This window comes from Amblyomma americanum, chromosome 7 (genome assembly GCF_052857255.1).
Source record: "Amblyomma americanum isolate KBUSLIRL-KWMA chromosome 7, ASM5285725v1, whole genome shotgun sequence".
In the NCBI taxonomy this organism is placed as follows: Eukaryota; Metazoa; Arthropoda; class Arachnida; order Ixodida; family Ixodidae; genus Amblyomma; species Amblyomma americanum.
The window spans coordinates 119,733,893-119,761,032 of record NC_135503.1 but is presented as its reverse complement, the minus strand read 5'-3'; the positions used below and the strand labels follow the sequence as shown (position 1 = coordinate 119,761,032).

Here is a 27,140-nt window from a genome sequence, read left to right as displayed (position 1 = left end):
AAACCACACACTTTCGATGTGTGTATAACTCCACAACTCCACAAAAGTGGCTTTTGCGGCCCACTTACACGAGTGGTGGCGGACGTCAAGGCACGGTTGAATGATTGTAATAAGAAAGCTCGAAGAATATATTTTAATAAATCACGTTTCAACTTTCGTTTTTATGCACCTATATGTGAAAAAAAGACTTAGCTGGCCGTTAGCAATAGTAACATAAGTATTAAATATTTTGAAAAATCGATTACGCTCGTCGCTGAGGCTGCTGAGGCGCAACTAATTCTAAACGTTCTAACCGTCATTCGATAGCCATGTTGCCGGGGAGCACAGTAGTGCGAAAGCACTTGGTGGCTAACGTGTCACGTGGCACGTTATGTCCCGCCTTGCCTTGTGCGCAGAAGCAGCGTCCAGGCGGATATGAAGTGAATGCCGGGCGAGACCTTCGCTGCCGCGTCCGGCATTTAGTTAATATAACCACTCGGCCAACACTTTCCTCTATCCGAGTGGTTACATGTGTATGGAAAGGAAGCTCCTGTATTCATGGCAGATTTGGTGCAAACCATACTCGGGGCACTGGGGAGTTTTAGACATCCCATTGAAGAGAAAAGCCGGCATTCGCCCATCCGTGCCACTAAAAAGTAGGTGGTAATTAAATTACCACAAATAAATTCAACGGGATTGCTAGTTGCAACAGCGTGAAATTGTGCATCTGCTCAGTGGTCGAGATATACATATATAGGCTATTGAAGAACTATGTGTGCAAAAATGAGTGTTAAAGAAGCTTGGGAAGAGCAACCTGTGTCTGACAAGCCCCACTGGTGGCTGCGTTTAAAATATCCATCTGCCACGGCAGTGGTGAATCAGTTAACCGCTGCACCTCTGCGCGAATAATAACACGAGGACTTTCCGGGATGGGTGAATTTATGAACGAGAAGGAGTACTTGCGCGGGAGAGATCTCTAAAGCTATCGCACTGCACTCTTGACGGCAGTTTGACTGCCGTCGGAGATTTTCCTTTTCTGTTATGACACCATTTTGGCAGAAGAGTTCGGAATCTTTCGGAAAGTTCTGCCTTACGTAAGTATTAAGATTCAGTATCACTTTTGCTGCACTTTTGGGACGATGTTCATCTCATGTTTCCGAGAATGGGAGCCAAACGTATTTCATGCTTGAAATGTACTAACCACGTGTCTAAAGAGCAAGCTCCATAATAATTCAGAAATTAGTTTAGTTTATGGAGATTTAGCGTCCCAAAGCGACCGAGGCTATGAGGTACGCTGTACTGAAGGGCTCTGAAAATTTCGACCCCCTGGGTAACCTGCACTGACATAGCACAGTACACGGGTCTCTAGAATTTCACCTCCATCGAATTTGACCACCGCGGCCGAGATCGAACCCGCGTCTTCTGGGTGAGCTGCCCAGCTCCATGATCACTGAGCCATTGCGAGCCCCCACATTCAGAAATGAATTGTTTACAGGCACATATGTTGACTGACGAGCCCCACAGTTCGGAATAAAGTTTTGAGCAGACTACGTGAGGCACAACTTGAAACACACAGTGTAAGATTTTCTAAAAGCCGTTTGAAACAACGAACCAAATATTCTCCACGCGCTGCACAGCGCTTTACGGCCAAAAATGTAGGTTAAAACCATATGCCTGACCCCTCTCCTTCGAATGGGATTCGGTAAACAGTCTTCAGACTGGCTACGCATTCCTATATTGAAAATGATGTTTCTACATGCTCCTGCATCGTTGATATTTAATCCGCATTTTGGCCAGTTTACGGGTGGCTTCAATGCGCTGCTGAAGTCTATAATGTCCGCGTTCAGGGTCACTCCATCCACATCCGGTTCGTGGCGTCCACGAACCCGCCTACTTTACCACATTCAGTGACGACGTTCCTTGACAGTATTTACATGGGTCACGAAGGCGGAGCTCAAATTAAGCCTGGATTAAGGCGCCTGCAACATCAGTTAGTGCTCTATATCTGAAGCGCTGTAACCAAGTGAGAAGAAAACAAAAGTAGGAAGAAGACAATTCCTTGCACATTTGGGATGTATAATCATATAAAACACAATTCTAGTTTGTGGTTTTAAAGCTGTTATGTACATACGGTTGGAAAGTGTAACACTGTTTTTATTCAACAAACGTATATGTTCGCGTTCCCTCCAGGCAGCGGGCAAATGGCAGCGGCTCTTACGCCATCCTTGCTTTTCGCTACCAGCCGGCCTAGCTGACGTATCTCGCCACCTCGTGGCTTCGTTGCGGGCTGCTGCTCTCTTTTTACCAGCGTTAATTTCTAGAGCTTGGTTAGTTTTTCTCCTCGTGCTAGGTTCTCGTCGGCTGCGTGTGCACACTTGGAATGCGATAGCATTGAGGGTGTCGTTTGGCAAAACCAACCGGGTTTCTCCGTAGCAAAATTGCCTGATTGGTCGAGAGGGTCGTGATATCATAAGCACCGCCAAATTTGGAAATCTCAGCACTACTATGTTCGAGTAACTTCCACTGGATCATCATATCAGATTATACTAACCCGATCCACTATTCCACCATCATCAACGCAATAATGTTCACTAATCCACCTTATGCACCCATTAATTCAAACAAACTCATCGTAATCTCGGGGGACTTCCTAGGAAAGTTTTTGGGGTCCTTTGGAATTTCGGGAGGTGAGATAACTTACAAATGCTGCCGCATTTTCTTTTTTAGCAATGTGGTTAAGAAAGCCGCCAGTTTTTTTTTTACCATACCTGCCATCGGGAAGACGGTATTTCGGTCGAGACGAAGAGCGCCCAGCACGCGAATAACTGGTGCTCCGTAAGAAAGCGTCACAAAGAGAACAGCTTCGCTGGCCTCACATTGGAATCGCAGGATGTTACGATCGCTTTGGTACTGTGGTGTGCCGTTGTCCCTGAGTGCCTATACCCACAAGAAAGCTGTCTTAGAACGTCTCGGTAGAGGTGTCAGATTTCTTGGTAGCGTGTACGAAAGCACATGTTTGTAGTGAATTCTGTTAATTTTCTGGTGCCTGAAGAAAGCTGAGTTTTTGTGCTTTATTGAATGTACGGAGTGGAACAATGCATCTGAATTATTTGTGTTCGTGGTGAAGAAACGCTAGGATCGGAGAAATCTATAGCCGTATTTCTTGCAAATACGAAGTGACTGCTGGGTTGATCTTTTGCACTGCTTACATGCTGCTCAGTACTAAAGTGCGATTGAAAATGCTTTTGTTCACACTGAAGTTTTTCATTCTTATCAGGACGCGATACTGCGATACTCTTATTATAACAGATCACAGAAGTGACTGCTATATATCACATGTCATAGTCTGCTTCCATTGAAAAATATCCGATGCTCAGGTGCTAATTCTATATGCGTGTCAGGCACAAAGTACTTTTTAAGAATATCTCTTGTTTTATTGAAATCTTCCTCGGTAAGCTCGTAGATCTATTGCTTGTTTGAACATTTCCTATGTTACCGCAAGCTCAATATTCACATTTTTTCACTTTCCAATACCATCCCCTGCACCACCGCGGTGGCTCAGTGGTTAGGGCGCTCGACTACTGATCCGGAGTTCCCGAGTTTGAACCCGACCACGGCGGCTGCGTTTTTATGGAGGAAAAACGCTAAGGCGCCCGTGTGCTGTGCGATGTCAGTGCACGTTAAAGATCCCCAGGTGGTCGAAATTATTCCGGAGCCCTCCACTACAACACCTCTCTCTTCCTTTCTTCTTTCACTCCCTCCTTTACCCTTCCCTTAGGGCGCGGTTCAGGTGTCCAACGATATATGAGAGATACTGCGTCATTTCCTTTCCCCCAAAAACCAATTAATATTATTATTATTATTATTACCATCCCCTGCTTTCTCGTTTTGTGAGCGCTTGATTGTATTTCTTTTTCTCTGAATGACCAAAATGTCAGTCCTTCATGTATGCTAAAACGCAGCCACAACTTCACGAGGTAGTACACCGCTATTTGCAGCACTCTTACGCCATTAATGCATGGCTAGCAAGTCGCTCGTTCTCTGCGCGCGCAAATGTTAAACTTTTCTCGTGGGTTAGCTTAGCGATCTAAAGTTTTGTCACTACTCCGAGTCTTGTGTGTTGCGTTTAATTCCAACTCATAAATTATGACTTTGAATAGAACTTGGCACTGTTGACAAGATTCTGTCCTTTAATTGGTCGCGAACTCGGGTGCTCAATAACAGCGCCAAAACACCGGCCGATTACTGTACCTACAACTGTACCTTTAGGACATTAAAATAAATTTCGGTCTGTTTATACCTTAACACCTTTAGATCGAGCGCGGCATATGGGACGAACACGAAATAAAAAACAAGGAGCGCTGGCTATCGAATTATAGCACCGGTAGTCTGTACTCGTCGTGTCTTCCTTTTTCGTCCTTGTCTAATGTGTCCAGCTGAACCTCGAGTCGTTCGAGAATTTCTTTTCGCGCTAGAAACCACTTAGCTAGGCACGTCTTGATTTTAAGAGTGTTAGCTCTTACTCATCACGTTTCGAGATTTGGTGGGGTCTGCTACAACCTTTAATCACAGCACCATCTGTGGCAGTAACTAGAAATCAGCAGTCAGTCAGTCAGAAAAACTTTATTTACAAAACGAAGGTGAGTTGAGAAGAGACGGAGTTGGTTGCCTAATCGGCGGACCATGCAGCTGCAGCTCGAGCCCGGCTGACCAGGCCACGAAGGGTCGTAAGGTCAGCGCAGTTGTGCACGGAAGCTTCCAACGCCTCCTTTGTTATGCTGGTGGTTGGGGCAGCGTTGGGGCTGGAGGGACAAGCTCATGACATGTGATAGGTATCAGCCTGCTCTGCATCGCAGAGTGGGCAGGTACTGTCTATGCTAGGAGCAAAAAATTTTAGGATCGCAAGATTTCGATAAGTGTTAGTGAAAATGCGGATTACAATTAGTTCTTCTGATTTGCTCAGATCCTTGACCAGGGGCGGTAAGCCTTGATGTTCTAAACGGTATTTGGTAAGTGTTTCTTTAAAAGTCATGGGTGTGGGCTCCTCACAAGGTGGTTGACCAGTGCGGGGTCTGGGGACATCCCGGTTCGTAAACGCGTCTGCAGCTTCGTTCCCTGTGGCCCTTTGGTGAGCCGGTGCCCACACCACATGTTTATGTGGAGGGTCAGTATGCCGGATGGATCTTTGATAGATGTCCGTGGCCAGATAGGGTGCATAACTCTGTAATATGTATCTGCATGCCTCATACGAGTCCGTGATAATGTATTTAGATTTTGAGTTCGCTGAAGCTAATGCTATAGCTATTTCTTCAGCGTGTGTGATGTCCGGGGCGCGGAACGGGAGCCAGTTAATGATGTGGTTATTATGTATTATGACCGCTGTGTACCAGCTCTCGTGATGTGGTCTGGTAGCATCTACTTAGAATACTCCAGGTTTAGATTGGTAATATCGATTTATGGCCTCCGCCCGGGCTGTGCGATGGCCCTGATGGTCCGCCGAAGTTACATTTCATGGCAGGGGACTGACGTCGAGGGCCCAACGCCATAATTCCGGGATTCGGTATCGTTCTTGTTCTGTGTTCGTGTGTTGAATTTGGAGGTGGGTTAAATGTCGTAGCCGTGATTCGGTTTGTGCCCATCGCTGTGTTTGACTAGTAAGATGGGCTAATTTATGCTCTTGATATGTGTTCGTCATACCAAGGGCGAGTAGTCTTGCGTTAGACGTAACAATGGGAAGCTCCAGCACGTCTCGCGTTGATACTTGTAGCGACATCTACAATAGCATTGTAGAAACAACCACCTGCCGCGTGCCAAAGATGACGTCACGGTCGGATGTGGTGCACAGAGGTGGATCTACGTGATTATGACGTCAGGGAACAAAATGGCGGCATAGTTTCAGATTTTCGAATCCAAGATAGCTGCAATTAAAATTGGTAGCGCCCTCCCATTCCTTCCCCCTCACCCGGTCTCCCCCAAAAATATCCTATAAGCAGTATGGGGGAGAGGCCATTATTTTTTTCATTTTATTGCCTAAACATACTTATATATGTATACATTCGTTGCGCTATATATACACGGACAACAAGGAGAACCCATCCTGGGACAGTTGTGTACAAAATTTCGTAGGTAAATCAAACCCTTAGGGTTGTGGGATAAAAACAAAACCACAATTAATATATTCGACAAAAATTGCATTCATGCAATCACTAATTGAAGCTTACCATATCGCACCGCAAGCCGAACTATAGGCCCACCTTGACCCCCAAACGAAGCAGATTCTGTTCGGGTTGTATCTTGAGGGGGTGTTACTCCACAATGGGTAGACGTGCATCGTAATTTCTCTGATAGATGGCGCTAGGCGTCGATCGATCTGCTAGGTGGAAAAGCTATGTTACTATTCCGAATCGCTCAGGGTTTTCTTCACTGGCCCAGTTGGGTGGAGAAAAACTTTGATTGTACGCATGGCCAATAAAGCTAACGCTCGTTACATCAACGTCCTCCAGACGGTTGTGGCCTTTTTTCAATTTAGACGTCATTGCTTAGCTCTCGATTCATTTGGAACAGGGTTCTGACTGCGCGCCATAAACCTTTATGCTTTCTGAACGTGTAGGCGTGCATGCATATTACGCTACCACTCTGCATATACCTTGATAGGTCCACGAGCACATTGTTCAGCCGTTGCGTGAAACCCTTTAAGGTGGCGGTAAGAAAGTGTACTGCGAAGGGGATTTTTGTCTGTGATGCGAAATCTCCAGTACAGGGTCGACCATGAATGCCTTTCCACTGTCGGCATCTAGAACACTCGATGCTCCGCAAAAAAGGACCGCCAGATATACTATTTTTTGCAGCTATTGCTGCCCTTTTCTTTCGACAGCCGTCTTTTTTTGTTGAAGACTGCAAGATCGGAAAGCTAGCGACTCATATCAAAGTAAGGGCTTGAGGTGTGCATTCTCATCTTTCAGCTCTCTCTTCATCGCTCTCTTCTCCCAAACTAAGGTATTTCAGTGTAGAATGTGATGCAGTACACCAAAATTTGATTTTTTTTCTTGATTTTTGTAACTGAAACATCAGACGTCATCACTGCTCCATCCTTTGTAGCCATTAATTTGTTTTCGAGCAATGCAAATTATGCAAACGCCTTCTGCACTGTTCCAACCAGTTGTTCCTACCAACTGTTAATTGGTAGAGGCAGAGTTGTCATCAAAAATAAAAGCGCAGCTCGCATTCAACTCTTCATCAGTTGTGACTCGCCCTGCCGTTTGGCAGCCGCCCTGCTTACCTTATTTGGTACTGCGATTGGCCCGCACGGACACTTTCCCTTGGTTGCTGATATCGATGTCCTGAATATTGGAGTATGTTCAACGTATTGCTACTGGCCTTCATTTCTATGGTTCATACCGTGCAGTCATGTTGCATTGCCTTTATTCTAATTTATCATGTGTTTTCCTTTACCCTGCCATATGTTGTTTTGCTTTACACCTGACTTACAGCTCGCTAGCGTCTGCTGGTTTGTCTTTGGCATCTGTTATGATCCCCTGCAAGAAATGCTCTGCATGTTATGTATGTCGTGTACGCCGACTCCATCTTAAAGCTGACGCTCAGGCTGGCAGTATTATCCTAAATTTAAAAAAATAAAAACCCGGACGGCGACAAATTTTTAAACTGCGAATTCCATAGGAAATCTGCACACATTTTCTTTGTAGCGCAATTGCTGCGCTCTGGCGGACATAAATAAGTACTCACTGTCATATAAAATTCTGCTTCACTTCATTGGTTGCCGTAACTGAATAGGACTAATAACATCATAAAGTCTCAAACGTTGTCACGGATCTCCCCTCCCTCCCCCGGAGAACACTCGGACCGAAACTAGGCGACAGGTGACCCAAACAGACGCACATTTAATACGCCCTACGTGACACACACACTAAAACATGAACTAACAAAACTAGCACAAAACACAGACTTTAAATACACACGACCTGGGAACACTGCTACCCGCGTCTACTACTAGCGTTCTAGTGTTAGTGGTCGGCGTTCGTGCTCACGGTTGGTTCGGTGCGGCTGCGGCGCTGTATGGGTCCGGTAGCCGGCGTCGAGGTGGCGTTCGACGTGCTTGGGCTGGCGTCGCTGGCGGCGTCGCTGGCTGCGTCGTATAAGCTCCCGGTCCAAGCGCCTGTGGAAGTGATGCCGGTGTTGCTGGCGATGGCGGCATCACCAGGATGGGTGGCCACAGCGCTGGAGACACCCCTGGCCGTAGCAGGTGGTAGCGTCCTCAGTTAACTCCCCGGAACTGGCTCAGGAATGGCAGGAAGACCACGACGCGAAGCCGTAGAACGCGAGCTCACTGGAGCAGTAGCCGGCGTCACTCTCCTCCAGCCAAAGCGTCCTTGACCCGCCGTAGCCTCTGCTCTCTGTTCTCTCCCCCCCCCCGTGCCTTCTGTCCCTCGCCCTTTTTGTCCACGTATGCCACGTTAGTCCACGTAAATCGTCGTCTTCTCTTCTCCACCAATCATCTCTCTCCACCTCACGAATGCTTCTCCACCAATCATCTCTCTCCACCTCACCGAATGATTCTCCGTCATCTTCTTTAGTTTTCGGTTAATCCACGTCGTCTTCTTCACATGTCCTTCTTTCATAATTTTGTTATAGACTCCCTATTATATGTGACAAGGGCCCCTCTCTCAAGAGTTTTTCCACGAAAAACTGTTCACGTCATCCTCATCTTCAAGCCATCCAGCCAACCGACTATCTTCTGAGGCGATTCTGGACCTAGCATACAACACACCGCAGATGTCCAGCACACACTAAAAGCACACCAATAACACAGCACACAAAACTGCACTTTCGGAACATCAACACAGCACTGCCGTTGCCGTACAGAGTCTTTAATAAATATGTTAATGCCCACAACACACTCTCTTGTATAATCACATAACAATAGCAACATCAACAACTCAACAAAAACATCAAAAAGATACATTCCAGAAGTAGCCAGAGCCGTTTAGTTGGCTCTATCAGTAGAGAGGTATAATTTGCAACATATGACCTCCGTTTTGCCCTCCACATCTGAAAACACCTCCCCCTTGATTTTGAGTAGAACTGTGATCGTTTGTCTTCATTTACATTGGGCTTCATTAGCACCTTATCCTCTCCAGCAATTTTCTTCCCACTACACGTGGGTACCTCGGCAACATGATCTGTCTTCTCGGTCACTACCGAGCATGCTACCTTAGGGGCGTACGGTACGGGACCCCTTTCTTCGAATTTCTTCAACATATTTACATGGAAACGTTCTTAGTGTCATCTATCAGTAACTCATAATAAATGTCCTTTTTCTTCCGCGTCACAAGGTACGGACCCTTCCATTGCATCAGTAACTTAATGTGGTCCGTGGGTTGCAGGATGAGAAGCTTGTCGCCCGGATTCAGACTTCAGTGAATGGCTTTCTTGTCATCATATCCCTTATAGCGTTCGCGCGCCCTTTCCAGGCCTTGATGTGCAAGCCTGCATGCTTCCTTCAACCTGCCCCGCAACTGAATAACGTGCGTGTATGTTGCCATGAGATCTGATTCAATTGCAAGTGGACTTCTAACGGTTCTCCCATAAAACATCTCGAAAGGCGAGAAACAAAGTCTCGTTTGCGGTACTTCGCGGTAAGCGAACAAAAGAGCAGGGAGATATCTAACCCAATCAGTAGGTCTCTCCTGGCACACTTTCTTGATCATATTTTTGAGGGTGCCATTGAACCACTCTAAAAGCCCATTACACATGGATGGTAAGGCGTCGTCAGTAACCGCCTTACTGACAAAAGGCGGTTAACCTCCTTCATTAGTCCCGATTTGAAGTTCGAGTCCCGGTCACTCAAAACCTCCCTCGGGAACCAATAACGCAAAAACATTTCCACAAGACCCTCCGCCACTTGGATGCTATCAATAGTTCTCAGTGGAATAGCATCAGGATAACGAGTGGCCACGTCAACGAGAGTAAGCACATATCTATTGCCTTTGGCGGATACTGGAGAGATTGGCCCTACAAAGCCAATAGCCACTCTATGAAACGGTATGTCGATGGCTGGCATCTTGCCCAAGGGTACGGGACCCACTCTTCCCCTCGAAGCTGTGCGCTGGTACACGTCACATGAGCGAACAAAGCGTTTAACGTCACTCTGGACACCTGGCCAGAAGAGCTCCTCGATGATCCTAGACACCGTTTTTTGAACACCCTGGCGTCCAGCCATAATATCGTCATGTCCTAATCGCAGCACGGTCTCCCGCATATCTCTCGGTAACACCAACTGTTGGACCCCTCTTCCTGAACTAAATATGCATTCCCTGTGCAGAAGACCATTTACCAATTGATATTCGAATGACGCACGACTCTTCTTTCTTTTCACTTTTTCTCTCGACTCTTTCGAAGCAAGCCTTCAGGCTCGGGTCTTCGTTCTGCCTAATTGCAATTCCGCCCGGTGTTGCGCTCAGGCACATCGTAACAGGCGTAGAGAGCGGACGCTGCGTTGCTCGGGTTTTCGCTTGAGCTCTTGTCTCCACTGCCGACGAGAACCTGACTGCCCCATCACCCGCCGGAGGGGTCGAGGGGCTTACCTCTTCTGGGTGTTCTTCTACGTCGATCATCCTCCACTCGGGATCAGGGTTCTCTACACGTCTTGCACCCGTAATGTTTCCCAAGACGAGATTGTAGATGGGTTGCTCTAAGCATTTTTCCACTACCTGTCGAGTATAATATGCCGTGGACACTAGAATCCTGGCTTCGGGAAGGTACCTTACTGTGCTATCTATAAGAGTGACGGCGGACGCTTCCCCTGTAAGACCCTCGTCCTTCACCAGGCTTCTCCGAACCAAAACTGTGTTGGCTCCGCTGTCTCTAAGAACAAATATAGGACAGTCCTCCACTTGCCCAACCACCACCGGCATTGCTTCCCCCGACCTGGGTGTTCCATTCACCGCTCCATTTCCCAGCGGTGTTTGCTCTTCTTTCAGGTGTGGAACCTTAGGAGGTGTGACAAGCTCTGCTTGAGAGTGGACAACGCATGCTGCTCGGTCCTCCGTTCTCTATCGGCACACATCCATAGTATGACCCCTCCTCTTACAACCTAGACGCACAACCTGTATCCTTTGGGCAACAGCCGACAGTCAACTGCACGGTGTCCTACCTTGCCGCAGAGAAAACACCATACTGGCGCCTTAGATGCACCACCATATGCTCTTGGTTTTGTCCCATCTGTCTCTAGGACATTTTGGGTTTCCTCCTTTGCCTTACTCAAATTTCTCAGCCCTTGAACCTCGAGGAATTGGTCTGCAGTGTCGGCGAACTCTTCCAATGAACACAACTTTCTTTATTTCAGGAATAGCGCTAGCTTTGAGCTGCAACACGCTAAAAATTGCTCTGTGACAAGCTTGTCACGCACCATTTCAAAACTCTTTTGTGTTTGGCATATCAAGCCACCTAACAAAATAGTTGGTCAGCCTGCAGAAAGACTGATTAGCGGTTTCCGAATCCTCAGGTTTCGCAGAGCGAAATCTCTCACGAAAACCCTCTGCCGTAAACCTGAATCTTTGGAGGAGTGCCTTTTTGACATTTTCGTAGTCCAGGGAATCAGCAGCAGGCATCCTTTTAAACACATTCAGCGCCCCTCCGACTAAACACATGCTCAATGCCGTGGCCCATTCACTGCGCTCCCTGCCTTGCCCCAAAGCTATTCGTTCGAATCGTTGCATATATGCCTCCAGATAATCTCTTCTGTCATCGAAAGGAGCCATCAGCTTCCTGGGAGAAACTCTGGCCGGTACAGGAGATTCTGTACCCGCTAAGGAACGCTGATCATTGTCCGTGATCTCCTCATATCCTCCCACGACATTCGCATGTTTCCACGAAGTAAACTCCTTCTCCCTTTCTATCCTTCTTTTCTGCTGTTCTTCTGCTCTTCTCTCTCCCTCGCGAGCTCTTTTATCTTCTCGCTCTTTTGCTTCACGAGCGTCTGCGCGTGCTTGCGCACTTTCCTCTCTCTGCCTTTTTCCTCTTGTTTATCCTCGTCGCAGAGACGCATCAGCTCTTCCTTGCTTACCCCTAGCTTTAGCGCGTTCTAACGTTCTTGCCAAATCCATACTTTCTGCCGTTGAGAAATAGTAAAGATCCGAGACAAATCAAAAAGAAAAAAGGAAATGAATTATCCTGGCACAGGCTCGCCACTTATCTTTGTCACGGGTCTCGCCGGAGAACACTCGGACCAAAGAATTGACTAGGCGACAGGTGTACCCACACAGACGCACATTTTATACACCCTACGTGATACACACACTAAAACATAAACTAACAAACCTAACACAAAACTCAGTCTATAAACACGCATGACCTGGGAACACTGATACCTGCGTCTACTACTAGCGTTCTACTCTTAGTGGTCGCCGATCGTGCTCACGGTTGGTTAGGTGCGGCTGCTGCGTTGTATGGGTCCAGTAGCCGACGTCGAGGCGGCGTTCGACGCGCTTGGGGTGGCGTCGCTGGCTGTGTTGTATAAGCTCCCGGTCCAAGCGCCTGTGGAGGTGATGCCGGGGCTGTTGGCGATGAGGGCGTCAGCCGGATGGGTGGCAACAGCGCTGGAGACACCCCTTGCCGTAGCAAGTGGTAGCGTCCTCAGTTAACTCCCCGGAACAGGCTAAGAAACGGCAGGAAGTCCACGATGCGAAGCCATAGAACGCGAGCTCACCGGAGCAGTAGCCGGCGTCGCTCTCTTCCAGCCAAAGCGTCCCTGACCCGCCAGAGCTTCCGCTTCTTTGTTCTTCACCCCCCCCCCGCGCCTTGCTCTCCCTCGCCCTTTGTCGTCGCCTTGCCTTGTCGTCTTCTTCTTCTCTTCTCCACCAATGACCTCTCTCCAGCTCACCGAATGCTTCTCCACCAATCATCTCTCTCCACCTCACCGAATGCCTCTTCTTCATATTCTTTATTCTTCGGTTAATCGACGTCATCTTCTTTACAACTCTTTCCTTCATAATTTTATTATAGACTCCCTATTATATGCGACAAACCTACTCATTTCATTCAGCCTGCCCCGTGCATACGATTTTCTCATGATCTTCATCAGCCTATCCAAGCCACTCTAGGACGAAGGCGTCTCTCAGACATCTGCAATTGCCGATGCCCTGTGCTAGCTGCGGCCCCTATATCTCTCCCTGTATCTTACGTCTACCTGATTATCTGCCGCCCCCCGCTGCGCTTGCCTTCTCATCGAATTTAGTCAATCGCCTTAGCCGACGATCTGTTATCTTTCGTTATCATTACATGCCACGCTGAGGCCCGATTCTTCTTGATTTTGTCTACAATGTAATTAGATCTAGTTGCAACGTTTCCTCACCCATTTGTTCTCTTCCCTTCTTCTAACCTAACACTAAAAACTATCATTTCCCTTTTCACAGCTGATTGCATTGACCTCAGTTCACATTGAACATTTATCGCTAGCCTCCACATATCTGTCCCGTAGGTGAGTACCGGTAAGATCTAGCTGTTATGCACTTTTATTTTGAGAGATACTGGTAAACTGGCTCTCATGATTGTCATCATCACCATCCTGACTACGGCCACTGCAGGGTGAAGGTCTTTCAAATATCTTTCCAGTTAACGCTTTCCTGTGCCTGCTGCGGCCACTTTATACCCGCAATGTTCTTAATCTCGCCCGTCCACCAATCTTTCTGCCGCCCCCTGCTATGCTTGTCTTGACATGTATATCATGACAGCGTCTATGAAAAATCACGTGCTGAAGTTACATTGTTCCTGCAACCCAGCAGCGGATTAGGAAAGCTAGCCTGTTGTTTCCGCCCTGGGCGCCAGAAGCCCCACTTTACACCTTCTGTTTTCCATGCTGCAATAGCTGACCCCATTTTAGTTCGTTTTATATTACAGGTATCTGGATATAAAGGATGCCACGTTGCGAAAATCGAAGCAAAATGAGGAGACTATACAACATGGAAAACAGGGCTTCAAGCTACCTAGAGGGAGGAAGGCGACATGGCGCATAAGTCACCACTTCGTGCACTTTTGCGTGCGCTCCCAGACACCCTTAGAACGTGTGGGGGTAGCGGTATCGGTCTCAAAGGAGATGCCCTAGACTCAGCGTGGCAAGCTCAGCCGGAGACCAGCTACCAAGTGTCAAGGGGGTTGGTCGTTTGGTGCCCAGCTTTCGCCAGTCGCAAGCCAGAGAATGGGTCGCAGCCAAAGGTTCACAAAACAAAACAAAGTTTATACAGCAAACAGACGATACAAAGGGTTTCGCAATCACTCGTAGAAGCAGATACAAAGTGATTTACAAATAAAATGCCCCTCGTGCGAAGTAACAACCGAGAGAGATTACAATTCAACAGAATCTTTGCACCTAAAGTGCACTAACGCAGAGAGACAAATAAACAAAGCACAATTTGATCAATTTGCGACAGTCCGACGACCTGAGGAGCACGACGGGGCCGATCCGCGGACTGGCGCGCGTTGCCTCGCTGGTCCGTGGATGTTCGAGTGGTGTTTTCCCGGGAGTCGAGCGGGCACAATTCTCAGAAGCTTAAACGGCAGCTTGGGCTAACAGACAGCGGTTGAAGTCTCTAATTTATAGGCGCAGTCCGCGTCTGTTCGTTCTTCGCGCCAAGGCAGGTACGCAAATACACGCAGTTTCAACTGCACAAGCTCCTTCTCCTTCTCGCGTCGGGCACGGACTCCATTGGTGGAGCGCGGAGACAGCCTTCGAGAAATTTCTGGGTCCTTCTTGGGATGAGAAGACGCCGACGCGAGAGCGAAGGGGAGAGGGTATAACTTTAGTGCGCTCAAGATCACACCCTCTCCGTCGACGATGAAACTACTCAGACATTCTAGAGAAATCGACGCCGCGCGTGGCTATGCTTACTTTGGCGCCGCTCCGGCGAGCTGAGTGGACAGGGCAGCAGCACACGCAATGTTACGCACTCTCCAGGGTTCCTTTCCCGCTGTTTTTTTTTTATTTTACAGCGCGCGGGCGCGATTTCTTACGCGCAGCGCCGTTTTTTGAAGATGCGCCGAATTTTGTGGCAGTTCACGATCGCATCCACTCCTGTTCGAGGTATACCGTCATTTCCCTAGCTCACTCTTCCTCTTAGTCTTTGTCTGCACGGACCCTCTGTGCGCCCACCGAGTTGTGGACAACACACCCTGGGTGGTCGACCTGCCACTTAGGCCGTAAGTGCTTGGCGAAAAGCTCTTACGATGCCAAATGCAGAGAAAATTTAGATCTGCTTTCCGACAGCGCATTTTGGATGCACCCCACATCGCATGAAATCACTGCCACTACCATGTATTTAAGTAACAGCAAAAGTGTACACATTGTTGCCCTTCAAATCTTGCCAATTAAACATGCAGTACATATTATTTCTCCCGCAATAGAACATATTATAAACCTAATTTTCTCCCAAGCAACCTTTCCTAGACGGCTGCAGGTAGCGAAAGTGACGGTTCTGTTCAAGGGTGGCGACAGAAACAACTTTTCTACCCACCTATCTTCATTTTGCCTGCTTTTTCTAAATGTATTGAAAAGCTACTCCACAACCGCATGACCACATTTTCCAACATACACAATTTAATTACTCCCAGTCAATTTGGCTTTAGGAACAGGTGCTCTCCCGAAACTGCCCTCCTTGCCCAGAAAGAATACATTATAGAATCATTCGAAAAGGAATCAAATGCTTTACGTATACTTGTTGATTGCTCAAAGGTATTTGATCGTCTGAACAGTAACACTTTATTAACAAAACTGGAATACTATGGTTTTGGAGGAACATTCTTGGGCCTTTTGCATAGTATTTAGAACATCGCTGTCATATGGCAGCAATACATGGTTCTGTGTCTGAAATAAAAGCTATACGTGCGGGCGTACCACAAGGTAGCATATTAGGTCCTTTGTTATTTAACTTATACATAAATGGTGTCGTGAAAATTGACAGTACATCTAAATTTCTGAGCTGCGCTGATGATATGAATCTATTTCTGAAATGAGCAAACCTGTCTGAGCTAATAAAAAGAGGATATTCGCTATTAGAAAAACTGCACACCTGGAGTAATACGAACTCTTTAACAATAAATACTATAAAGATAAAGGCTGTACTACTCCGGTCAAAGCGACGTATCATTGACAGGAACCTGCAATTGAAACTTGGTTCTACAGATATAGTTTGCTTCCACATATAAGAGCCTTGGCATACTATTTGAACAACACATGTCGTGGAACAAGCACATAGAACCTGCACTAAGTAAACTTTCTGAAACAGTCGGAATATTCTGCAGGTTACGTTTCTTTCTGCCGCAGAACATCAAACTATTAATTTACAAGCCGTTCTTTTTGTAACAGCTCAGTTATTGTTTCCTGGTGTGGGGTACCACGGCACAAACAAACAAAGAGAAACTATACAAGGTGCAAAAGAAAGCGGTACGCATTCTCGCTAATAAACCCTACGACGCCCCTTTCCAAGGCATTAAGTCTGGCACCCGTAACTGCTATGTACAAAAATACGCTGTTAAACCGTTATCAGGCGTCTAAAAAAATTTTAAACACCACACATTCCTACAACATCTTTCAGGCTTGAGTGCGAAAGAACATGTCCGCTATTTGCGAATGAATGCACACTGGCAAGTTCCAAGAGCTCGCACTAACTATGGACACCAAAGGCTGTCCTGCATACTACTGCCACTGCTGAATTCTCCTGCTGTATATCTGTCTTCATATGTTTACATTGTACCATTAATGTTAGTATATATATAGCGCTGTCGGGTATTTGTCAGCTACAGTGATGTTCTATGTGAACCGTCTTTGAATTGTGATGACCAAATTTACCTGTTACACTGCATGCCATGTAAGGGAGCGCTGACCTCGTCAAGCCTTGTTTGGCTTTTTGTCTGCGTTTTCCTCAGTATCCGTAATACTGAAATAAATTTGATTGATTGATTCACATCACCCCTCCAAGGCGGCGGCAGGTGGGGCACCCAGATTACGCGCCCTTTTGACGTCATCACAACGCGCCCACCAGATAGTGAGCAAACTGCCCTCCGTAGCAGGGGACCGCTCAATCAACGATTGGTCCGGCATGGTTGCTCGAGAACAGCAACCTGAACCTCATAAGCACCACCAGTGGCATCGTGCAGTGCTTGCCATTGCAGGAAGTGCCGCGCCGCTTAACCGCTGCACCACTGCGCCAGCAGTTTGAGGATTGGTTTTATCGCGTTTAATGTCCTAAAGCGACTAACGCTATGAGGGATGCCGTAGTGGAGATCTCCAGATAATTTCGACCACCTAGAGTTCTTGTTGCCCTGACATCGCAATGTACAGGGGTAGCTCTTTCCTTGCGTAGAAATGCGACCACTGCGGCCTGGATCGAAGCCTCGTTCTTCAGGTACGCAGCCGAGCACCTTAACCACTGAGCCACCACGGCGTCTAGGAGTTCAAGAGGAGTCCCAGCGATATATCAACTTAAAGTACAAAATGACCAATTCTGGATATATGGACATTAGTCCATTAAAGCTATCGCGTCATTCTCTTAATTCCAATTTCGCTGACACCCATCTTAAGTCTGCTTGACCTTGAAAACAGTGCTTCGATCAAAACCAAGTGCCGGCGCACCGATTTTGTATTCTGCCTAACCATGCGAAATCGTCCGCCATTTCACGCTTAAACGAGACCTGAAGGCCTAGTAATCGTGTAATAAAAATGAGCTCGAAGCACTGATGTGCAGCGCAAATAATTGATTGCAAACCATTCATACCGCCAGTTTTTGTCTCAGACGGCACCAGCGCTATACGGCATCATGACGCCACGGTCGACAAGCTAACATAGACTACGACATTCCTGATGACGTCGACGTCGCTGGCAAGCACTGGTTGTTCGTGTGAACAACCAGTGGACTCGATGACGTTGTACTAATTGGGGCAAACGCACCCTGACATCGCTAGATGCGGGTTGAAATACCGAACAGTTCCTCGGACATTCGAAATAACATTAAATTATATTCCACTGAACACCTTCGACTGACCTTTGCTAGAAAGCATCTCTTTACGACCATGAACAAATAGTATCATTCGCTGTGTGTATTATGTGCAGTACACCTTTACGAAACGTATTCTAATGCACACATTTACATGATCACTGCCCTCACTGTAAGTCACGGGCAAAGGTGCGCCAACTGCTGTGCAGCAGTGCAGCAAAGCAAGCGTGAGCAAGATCAGACCTGGTAGATTGTGTGCTTCGCGTGGCAGCGGAGCACCACGTCCGGCAGGCCGTCCATCCACTTGGACTTTGGGTTCTCGTTCACGTAGTCGCCAATGGCAGTGCGTGTAGCTTCACTCCAGGGCTCGAGTCCCGGCTCGCAGACCCCGCGCTTGCCCACCAGGCCGAGGAAGAGCATCAGGGACACAACGACGTGAACCTGCGGGAGAGGCAGGTGCACACCGCTCGAGGAAAGCAACACTGATCCACTCTGGAAAGTTCCTCAATTGTGACAGTGTTTCACTATTATAAGGCCAAATGAAGCAAAATTGGCAGTGCATTCTAAACACGCATAAGCCTATATACGAGTTAAAAGGGAGTAAGCTGTCCTCCAGAGCACTGCGTTTTATGAGAAGGGTATTGTGCGCAATGCTGGGCTAGAATTATATATCACTAAAAATTCGAAATATTTACGATCGACAACGGGAACAAATTCCCTCTTAAAAACTAAGAAGTTCAAGCAGTTACGAAGGTTTTAACCGAGGTTCAAATCTGCTCTATTTGATAGCCTCAACACATCCTGCGCCGCATTAAATAGCTTCCTACCATTGGTACTTGGTTGACATTACTATGATTTCCCGTGGCAAGATTACTTTGTTGCCAAGAGTTAACATTTAATATAGTTAACGTTCTAGATCTAAACCAGGGAGTGGGCGGCGTACCCTGCCTCTAAAAGAGGCTGTGCTAGTGGATATCTTACTTTTTAGTACTATATAGTCTTATTCGTGTTTACACAGTGGAGTGCGAAGGCAGAGCGTGAAAAGCAGGAAATGGTATTCCTAATGAAATTGGGAGCATCAGTAATGACTCGTAGTAATCATCGGTAGGCGATTAAAAACATTAAGTAATTTTTATCTCCAAATTACTCCACCGCAAGAACATCCCACTGTTTTCATAATTTGAAATCAGCATCTTATGTACTGCATCATTAACAAACTGGACTGGGTCCTGAATAAAGCAGCAAGGTATATAACTACAAACTATTCACGCCATTGCAGCATAACTGCAATAAAAGCATCACTTAAAATGCGAAGGTTACTAGCACTATGATCTCATTTTCACAGACTGTACCACAGCCATTTTCCTTCGATCGCCACATGCTATATCAGCCAAGCCCACCTTATCTTTCTTCTTCGACATTGGTATTGCGCTACTGATGGTATACACAAACAAGAACGACACATACACACAGGGCGCAAACTATCAACTCATTTTATTGAGTGGGAAATTGTTTTATATGCACTGTTAAGATTAAAAAGAAGGGACATAAAAACAAGTGGCTTCATGGAGACGAGTTGTATAATCTTCTTCTGTTGACAGGCATGCGTGGAGGATGCAGTCTTTTCACTTGGACAGCGCTACCGAAGGGTCGCTTATGCAAGTGCCTTCCTTTCAGACGTCATGCAAAATGCTTCATATAGCTCCCTTTGCATTTTATCTTGAGATCGAAGGATGACAGTGGCGTTATCAAGCAATGGCTTATAGTTTTTGCAAGCTTTACAGTTTTTATCGATCCCAAGATAAAATGCAAAGGGAACTATATAAAGCATTTTGCATGACGTCTGAGAAGGAAGGCACTTGCATAAACGACCTTTCGGTAGCGCTGACGAAGCGAGATATTAACTCGTTAAGGAAGTGAAAAGACTGCATCCTCCACTCATGTCTGTCAGCAGAAGATGATTAGACAACTGATCACCATGAAGCTACACGTTTTGTGTCCCTTTTTTCATCTGAACAGTGCATATAAAACGAATATCCCACTCAATAAAATCCGTTGATAGTTTGCGCACTGTCTGTATGTGTCGTTCTTGTTTGTGTAAACCATGAGTAGCGCAATAACAATGTCGAAGATTACAACCCAACTAGGCCTATTTAAAGCTCTTCTTATCTTTCTTCGCTTAGATCATTCATTCAAAATTAAAGACATGTTTACACGTACCAAATTGCTTATTAAACCACCACTATTTCTCGCGTTGCGACACTGTAACGAGTTCAAGACATCGCTTCCAAAATAAACCAAGGCGCCTTTGTCCAGAACCAAAGTGTATTTTAACAAAATTCTCTCTAAAAAGATCATTTTCTGCGTATGATCGATTTTGCATTTTTGCTGCCAGGAATAATAGAGTTTATTTGTGCATATATTTTAATGCGGTTTTGTATTTGTATTGTATTTCTATTATTAATGTGGGTATTTGCTTCCTATGTAACCTTGCAGCCTCCATTCCCCACACCGTGTAAAGCCCGAAATGGGTCTAAGGGTGTGTAAATAAAAATTGTAGGACGCTTAAGCTTCGCCTTTAAGAGTGGAACATGACAGCGTGTTGCAGCACTGTCAGAGGGCCCACGGAACGCCATCGCCCGTTCGGCGCGAAGCCTTGCCAGCTAGAAAAAAAAAACCCTGCAACGTACGGTGAAAGGGACGCGAGGAGCGGCAAAGCATGTAGAAGTGGTGCCAGGCGCATTGCGGAAAAGCGCGGGACTCAAGTTGCTGTCGTAGTTCGTCGGCTCATCATTCTCGACATCCTCGATGCCACGACCGCCAGCATAGCTTCCACGCCGAACGAACAGGAAGCAAGCCGCAAGCTTCGTGGTGACGCGCTTTGTGTGTGCGCTGCGTTTTTCGCCGCTCACCGCGTGATTCCTGTGTGCCCGCACGGCCCCACTGCGCCCGAACGAGACGAGCGAGAGGCGCTGCCGCCGCGAGCTATCTGTTGGAGCTTTGGCGCACATTGCGCGGAGGAGGAGGAGAGATTTTGTACCGGGAGCTACACTAGGCTACCAGTCGAGCGTTTCGCGTTACAGGCGAGGCGCCAGTTGTGCGCATGCGCTACCATGGTACATGCGGGAGGCCAGTTGTGCGCATGTGCCGTTACCATGGCAACTGGGAAGGAGTGGGTGCGCCGCGCGCTTCGTCATTTCCCTGCCTCCTTAATCCTTCCCTTTACTCCCTTTACGGGGTGGTTCGGGTGTCCACCAAGATATGTGAGATGGTTACTGTGCTTTGCCTGCTTGCGGCGCCATCTGGCATGACGTCACACCGCGCGGCTCGCCGCCGGCGCTGTTTCGTATGACGTCCCAACACGTTCATCACCCGAACCGCGCGTCGTCGCGTGCGCATTGCGTATAAATAGCATTGCGTATAAATAGCGGAGATGTAATCGGCGGCTGTATCGCACCGCTTGATATGGATGCACAGAAGGAGAGCCCAGCCGCTGCTAATCGGCGATATGGACAAGAGAACAATAACCCTTCCGATCCTGAGGATGTCGCATGGCAGTTGGCTGCTCAAAAAAAAAGAGAATGTGCGTCAGAAGGCGAAGGGAGACGCCCAAACAGAGAGACGAACGCCTTGGCAAAGGGAGACGCCAGACTGCCGACCGTAATATATGCCGAATTGCCGCCGAGATGGAGCATATATGGAAGGCGTCAGTCAACGGCAACCAACCGAAGAGGATGTGAAGGCCCATCGTGTGACTGATCACAACAATCGAGTTTTCAAAAGTGCATCTGCGACCCGGACATTTCAAGCGGACATGTCTCTCATTGCTAAACATGCAGTGCCAACAACAAGCTCATCCAGGGAAACGTACGGGGGGGGGGTCAAAAGTTCCCAGGCCGCTCTGATCGAGCTAGAAGCGGCTTCTCTCCGCTCTTGCGGCGCTGCTATCGCTCGCGCGGCTCGGCGCGCGTCGGCTGCGAGGGTATGCAATTAGAGGATGTGCATACCTCCCCCCTCTTTTTGCTCTCGTTGATAACAAAGTCTGAAAAATGCTAGTGCGCCGCTCGCCTTCACTGTTCGCTCTTCACATTCCGCTACGGCGCTTCGCGTGGCATTGCAGAGGAGAGTTTTCCAAAGTGACGCGAAATACTAGCGGCCATATTCAGTTAGACTATGGGGGCCTCCCGTAATTTTCGGTTTCCTGCCGTACGAAGTAACGCGTTTACCTACACATGAGCTGTGTTCCGGCTCTCAGCCATTTGCGCGACTTCCCACGTGCCATTTCCGCGCGGAGCACCCATACGTTGCGCGACATCCATCAAGAATCTTCTCCGATCTTGTTTGCCATGTCTTGTTTAACAAAAGCATAACACGTAGTAACCTTTAAATTCGAGCTAGCCAAGCCCGAATCAACTGTGCCAAATACGTTGGTCACCTCCAATTTGGCATTCCTTCTCTTCTTTCACACCCTCCTTCAATCGTTCCCTTTCAGCATGGTACGGGTGTCCGCCGAGATATTCGAAACAGTGCGCCATTTCCTTCCTCAAAAACCAATTTATTCACCTCCAATTTGGCATGCGTAATTTCCAAAAAGTGGCGCGGGCCAACCATGAAATTTGACCTTTGCCAATTTGCACCAAAATCGATGTCCAAGCTTAACTGAGTGTGCCAGACAAGACAGTAACCTCGACGTTTGGCACGGGTCATTTCCAAAAAGTGGCCCGGGCCACACCGAAATTTAACCTTTGAAAATTTGCACCAAAATCAATGTAAAAGCACAACTAAGTGTGTCAGACGTGACGGTAATCACGACATTTGGCACGGGTCATTTCCAAAAAGCGGCCCGGGCCATACCGATATTAAACCTTTGCAAATTTGCACAAAAATCAATGTCCTAGCACAACTGATCGTGCCAGACGTGACGGTTACCTCGACATTTCGCGCGGGACATTTCCAAAAAGTGGCCCGGGCCACATTGAAGTTTAACATTTGCCAATTTGCACCAAAATCGATGCCCAAGCATAAGTGAGCGTGCCAGACATACTACCCTCTCAATATGGCATGGATCATTTCCAAACAGTGGCCCGGGCCAACCCCAAATTTGACCTTTGTCAACTTCCACCAAAATCGATGTCCAAACATAACTGCGTATGCCAGACGTGATGGAAGCCTCGAAATTTGGCACTGGGCATTTCAGAAATTTGTCAGTGCCAAATTTGGAGGTCAGTTATGGTAGGACATCGATTTTGATGCATTGGATAATGTCAAACTACGCAGCTGGCCCCGGCCAATTGTCGGCTATGACCCGTGCTAAATTTGGAGGTCACCATCGTGCCGGGCACATTAAATTATTGTTCGGCGTCGATTTTAGTACAAAGTGGCCAAGGTAAAAAATTTGAGAAAGTGGCCCGGGCTACACTTTTTTAAATGACCTGGGCAAAATTTAAAGAACACCAATGTGCTGTGCGCGCTCGATTATGGTTGCACATCGGCTTTGGAGCGGATTGGCAGAGGTGAAATTACAGACACCAATGTGCTGGGCGCGATCGATTATGGTTGGACATCGGCTTTGGAGCGGATTGGCAGAGGTAAAATTGCAGACACAAATGTACTGGGCGCGATCGATTATGGTTGGACATCGGCTTTGGAGCGAATTCGCAGAGGTGAAAATGCCGACACCAATGTGCTGGGCGCGATCGATTATGGTTGGACATCGGCTTTGGAGCGGATTGGCCGAGGTGAAATTGCAGACACCAATGTGCTGGGCGCGATCGATTATGGTTGGACATCGGCTTTGGAGCGGATCGGCAGAGGTGAAATTGCGGACACCAATGTGCTGGGCGCGATCGATTATGGTTGGACATCGGCTTTGGAGCGGATTGGCAGAGGTGAAATTGCCGACAGCAATGTGCTAGGCTCGATCGATTATGGTTGGACATCGGCTTTCGAGCGGATTGGCAGAGGTCAAATTGTTGCAGACACCAATGTGCTGGGCGCGCTCGATTATGGTTGGACATCGGCTTTGGAACGGATTGGCAGAGGTGAAATTGCGGACATCAATGTGCTGGGCGCGATCGATTATGGTTGGACATCGGCTTTGGAGCGGATTGGCAGAGGTGAAATTGCAGACACCAATGTGCTGGGCGCGATTGATTATGGTTGGACATCGGCTTTGGATTGGATTGGCAGAGGTGAAATTGCAGGGGTGGCCCGGGCCAAATTTTAAAAATGGCCTGCGCCAAATTTGGAGGTCGCCATCATGCCGCGCAAGGTCAATTATAGTTGGACATAGATTATGGTGCAAGTTGGGAGTGGTCAATTTTGTGTTGGCCCGGGCCACTTTTTAGGAATGACCAGTGCCAAACTTTGAGGTTACCATCACGTCTGGCACACTCAATTATGCTTGGACATCGATTTTGGTGCAATTTGGCAAAAGTCAATTTCGGGGTTGGCCCGGGCGACTTTTTAAAATGGTCCGTGCCGAATTTCGAGGTTACTATCATATTTGGCACTCTCAGTTATACTTGGGCATCGATTTTGGTGCGATTTGGCAAAGGTCAATTCAAGGTTTGGCCTGGGCCACTTTTTGGAAATGATCCGTGCCATATTTCGAGGTTACCATCATTTCTCACACGCTCAGTTATACTTGGACATCGATTTTGGTGAAAATTCGCAAAGATCAAATTTCGGGGTTGGGCCGGGGCACTTTTTGGAAATGACCATGCCAAATTGGAGGTGAGTAAATTGGTTTTTGAGGAAAGGAGATGGCGCACTGTTTCGCATATCTCAGCGGACACCCGAACAATGCTGTAAGGGAAGGGATGAAGGAGGGTGTGAAAGAAGAAGAGAAGAAATTACAAATCGGAGGTCACCAACGTATTTGGCACGGTTGATTCGGGCTTGGCGGTATCGAATTTAAAGATTACTACATGTTATGCTTTTTTTAACCCCGACATGGCGTAGTTTTGGTATCGGCACAAAGTCGGATAAGTTTCTTGTTGTGTGTCGCGGGACGGATGAGTGCTCCGCACCGAAATGGCATGTGCGAAATCACTCAAATCGCTGAGAGAGCCGGAACACAGCTCATGTGTAGGTAAACGCGTTGTTTCGTACGGCAGGAAGCCGAAACGTACGGAAAGCAAGCATAGTGTAGGTGAATATGGCCGCTAGTATGGCGCGTCACTTGGTGGCAAACTCTCCTCTGCAATGCCACGCGAAGCGCCGCAGCGGAATGTCTAGAGCGAACAGTGAAGGCGAACGCCGCGCTAGCATTTTTCAGGCTTTGTTATCAACGAGGGCAAAAGGGAGGGGAATGCACACCCTCTCAGCGCATACCCTCGCAACCGGCGTGCGCCGAGCCGCTCCTGGTCCTGGCTCGGTCTGAGCGGTCTGGGAACTTTTCAACACCACTGTACGTCGCGCTACGTACATCCTGGCAGAGCGGAGCTACGCCACTGCCAACTTTTTCGCTCAGGGCCGACGCCGACGACACCGGCTTTTCTCCGACACGGGGCCCTTAATGCTCTCGTGTTAAAATCCCAGAAGCATTAATAAATAAAACCGAGTAGGAAGGCGGCGCCCACTAAAACCACTCCCTCCTCACCACACTTTAGGTCCACAAAGTGGCCCCTGGATTTTTTTCCTCACCTACCCGTCGGCCCCCGAATCACGCCGCAAAGGAAGGGAGGAGTGAAATCAGAAAGGGACTGCAGCGCTACGGAGGCACTTCGTACACGTGTGATACCATTCTGATTTTGCAATTTTATAAAGGGGGCTGGCGCGAACGCCGAGCCGCGACTACGAGAAATTGCATGCCCCATCTATTCCTATTACGAGTAGTGGCGTGCTTCAGCCTCCCGCAATGCAAAGGCAGGCCTCGGCACGGAGCCCCGACCTTGCTGATCGCCGGTGACCCAGCACCAGGTAAGTATGCGAAATACACACTGAAATCGGATGCCATGCGATTCATTTCGCCGTTCAGTACCAGCGGCCAATACACTTACGGAGTTCCTTTTTCCGCAGTAGGCGCAATTTCGTTAAAAAAAGCAACAGTGGGATGGTGGCGGTAGTGGTGGTGAAAACATTTATTCAGAACGGACAGGAGGTGTTTGTATCAGCCCGTAAGGGACCGATCCTTACAAACACTAGGTGGAGGTCCCTAGTTTGGTACCCCAGTGGCGGTAGCCGCCGCCCGGGCGCGCCCGACTAAGGCTTGTTGGGCCTGTAAGTCGTGGCAGCCGAGCAGGGTCACCTCCCAGTCCTCCCGGGTTGGGTTGGGGATGGGGGGAATGGCCGGGTTGCAGGGGCAGGCCCACATGTGATAGGTGTCCGAAGACACCGCCCTACTATGCGGGCAGTTGCCGCTAAAGGAGGGGTCGAAATGTTTTAGGGCTGCCGGGCACAGCAATGTATTGGTGAAAAGGCGGAGAAGGAGCCGCTCATCCGCCTTCTTGAGGCCTTTACATGAGCTAGGGTAAAGGCGATGGGTATCTTGATAGTAGGTTGCGATATTTTTGAAAGTATAGACCGGATTAACATCGGGTTCCTGATCAGGTGGGGAGGAGAAAACAGCCCGGTGAGAGAGCGCGCGGGCGGCTGCGTCTGCTGCCTCGTTTCCTGCCAATCCCTGATGAGCAGGGGCCCATATGAGGTGACGGTGTGCGGGGTCCGTATCCCGTATGCAGTTTTGGTATATTCGATAGGCTAGGAAGGGAGTGCAGCCTTGTTCGACGTTCCGACAGGCTCCTCGCGAGTCGGTGATTATGTATTTTGAATTGGAATGTGAGGCCGCGAGAGCAATCGCGACCTCTTCTGCTTGTGTTGCACTGCGGGCTCTGAAAGTGAGGCCGTTAACTTTGTTGCTGTTGTGAACTACCGCGGCCGTGTACCATCCCCCGTGGTGAGGGCCGGAGGCGTCCACGTAGTATACACCTGTTTTGTTGCCATAATATCGGGCTAGCGCTTCCGCTCGTGCCAGGCGCCGACCATTATGGTCTTCATGTGACATGTTTGCTGGAAGAGGCCGCATGTGGAGGGCACATCTCCACAGTTCCGGGATGTGAAACCTGTCTTCCATTGGAGGGGTGTGTTGGATATGGAGTCGAGCAAGAATGCGGCGACCCGACTCCGTTAGCGACAAGCGCGTGTACTGGTTTGTAA

At 48.0% G+C, this 27,140-nt stretch overlaps 1 protein-coding gene and 1 non-coding gene across 2 annotated transcripts in view; both read right to left on the bottom strand.

Annotated features, from left to right (window-relative positions):
- LOC144098024 (uncharacterized) overlaps nt 1–27,140 on the bottom strand; it is a 187,155-nt gene that overhangs the window by 13,820 nt on the left and 146,195 nt on the right. The window contains exon 12 of the mRNA XM_077630595.1: nt 18,225–18,422. Within this exon, the coding sequence (XP_077486721.1) occupies nt 18,225–18,422 (198 nt within the window). The remainder of the gene's footprint in view (nt 1–18,224; nt 18,423–27,140) is intronic.
- Nucleotides 25,750–25,912, bottom strand: LOC144099638 (U1 spliceosomal RNA). Its single transcript, XR_013307453.1, has one exon. It is a non-coding gene; the product is annotated as a U1 spliceosomal RNA (small nuclear RNA).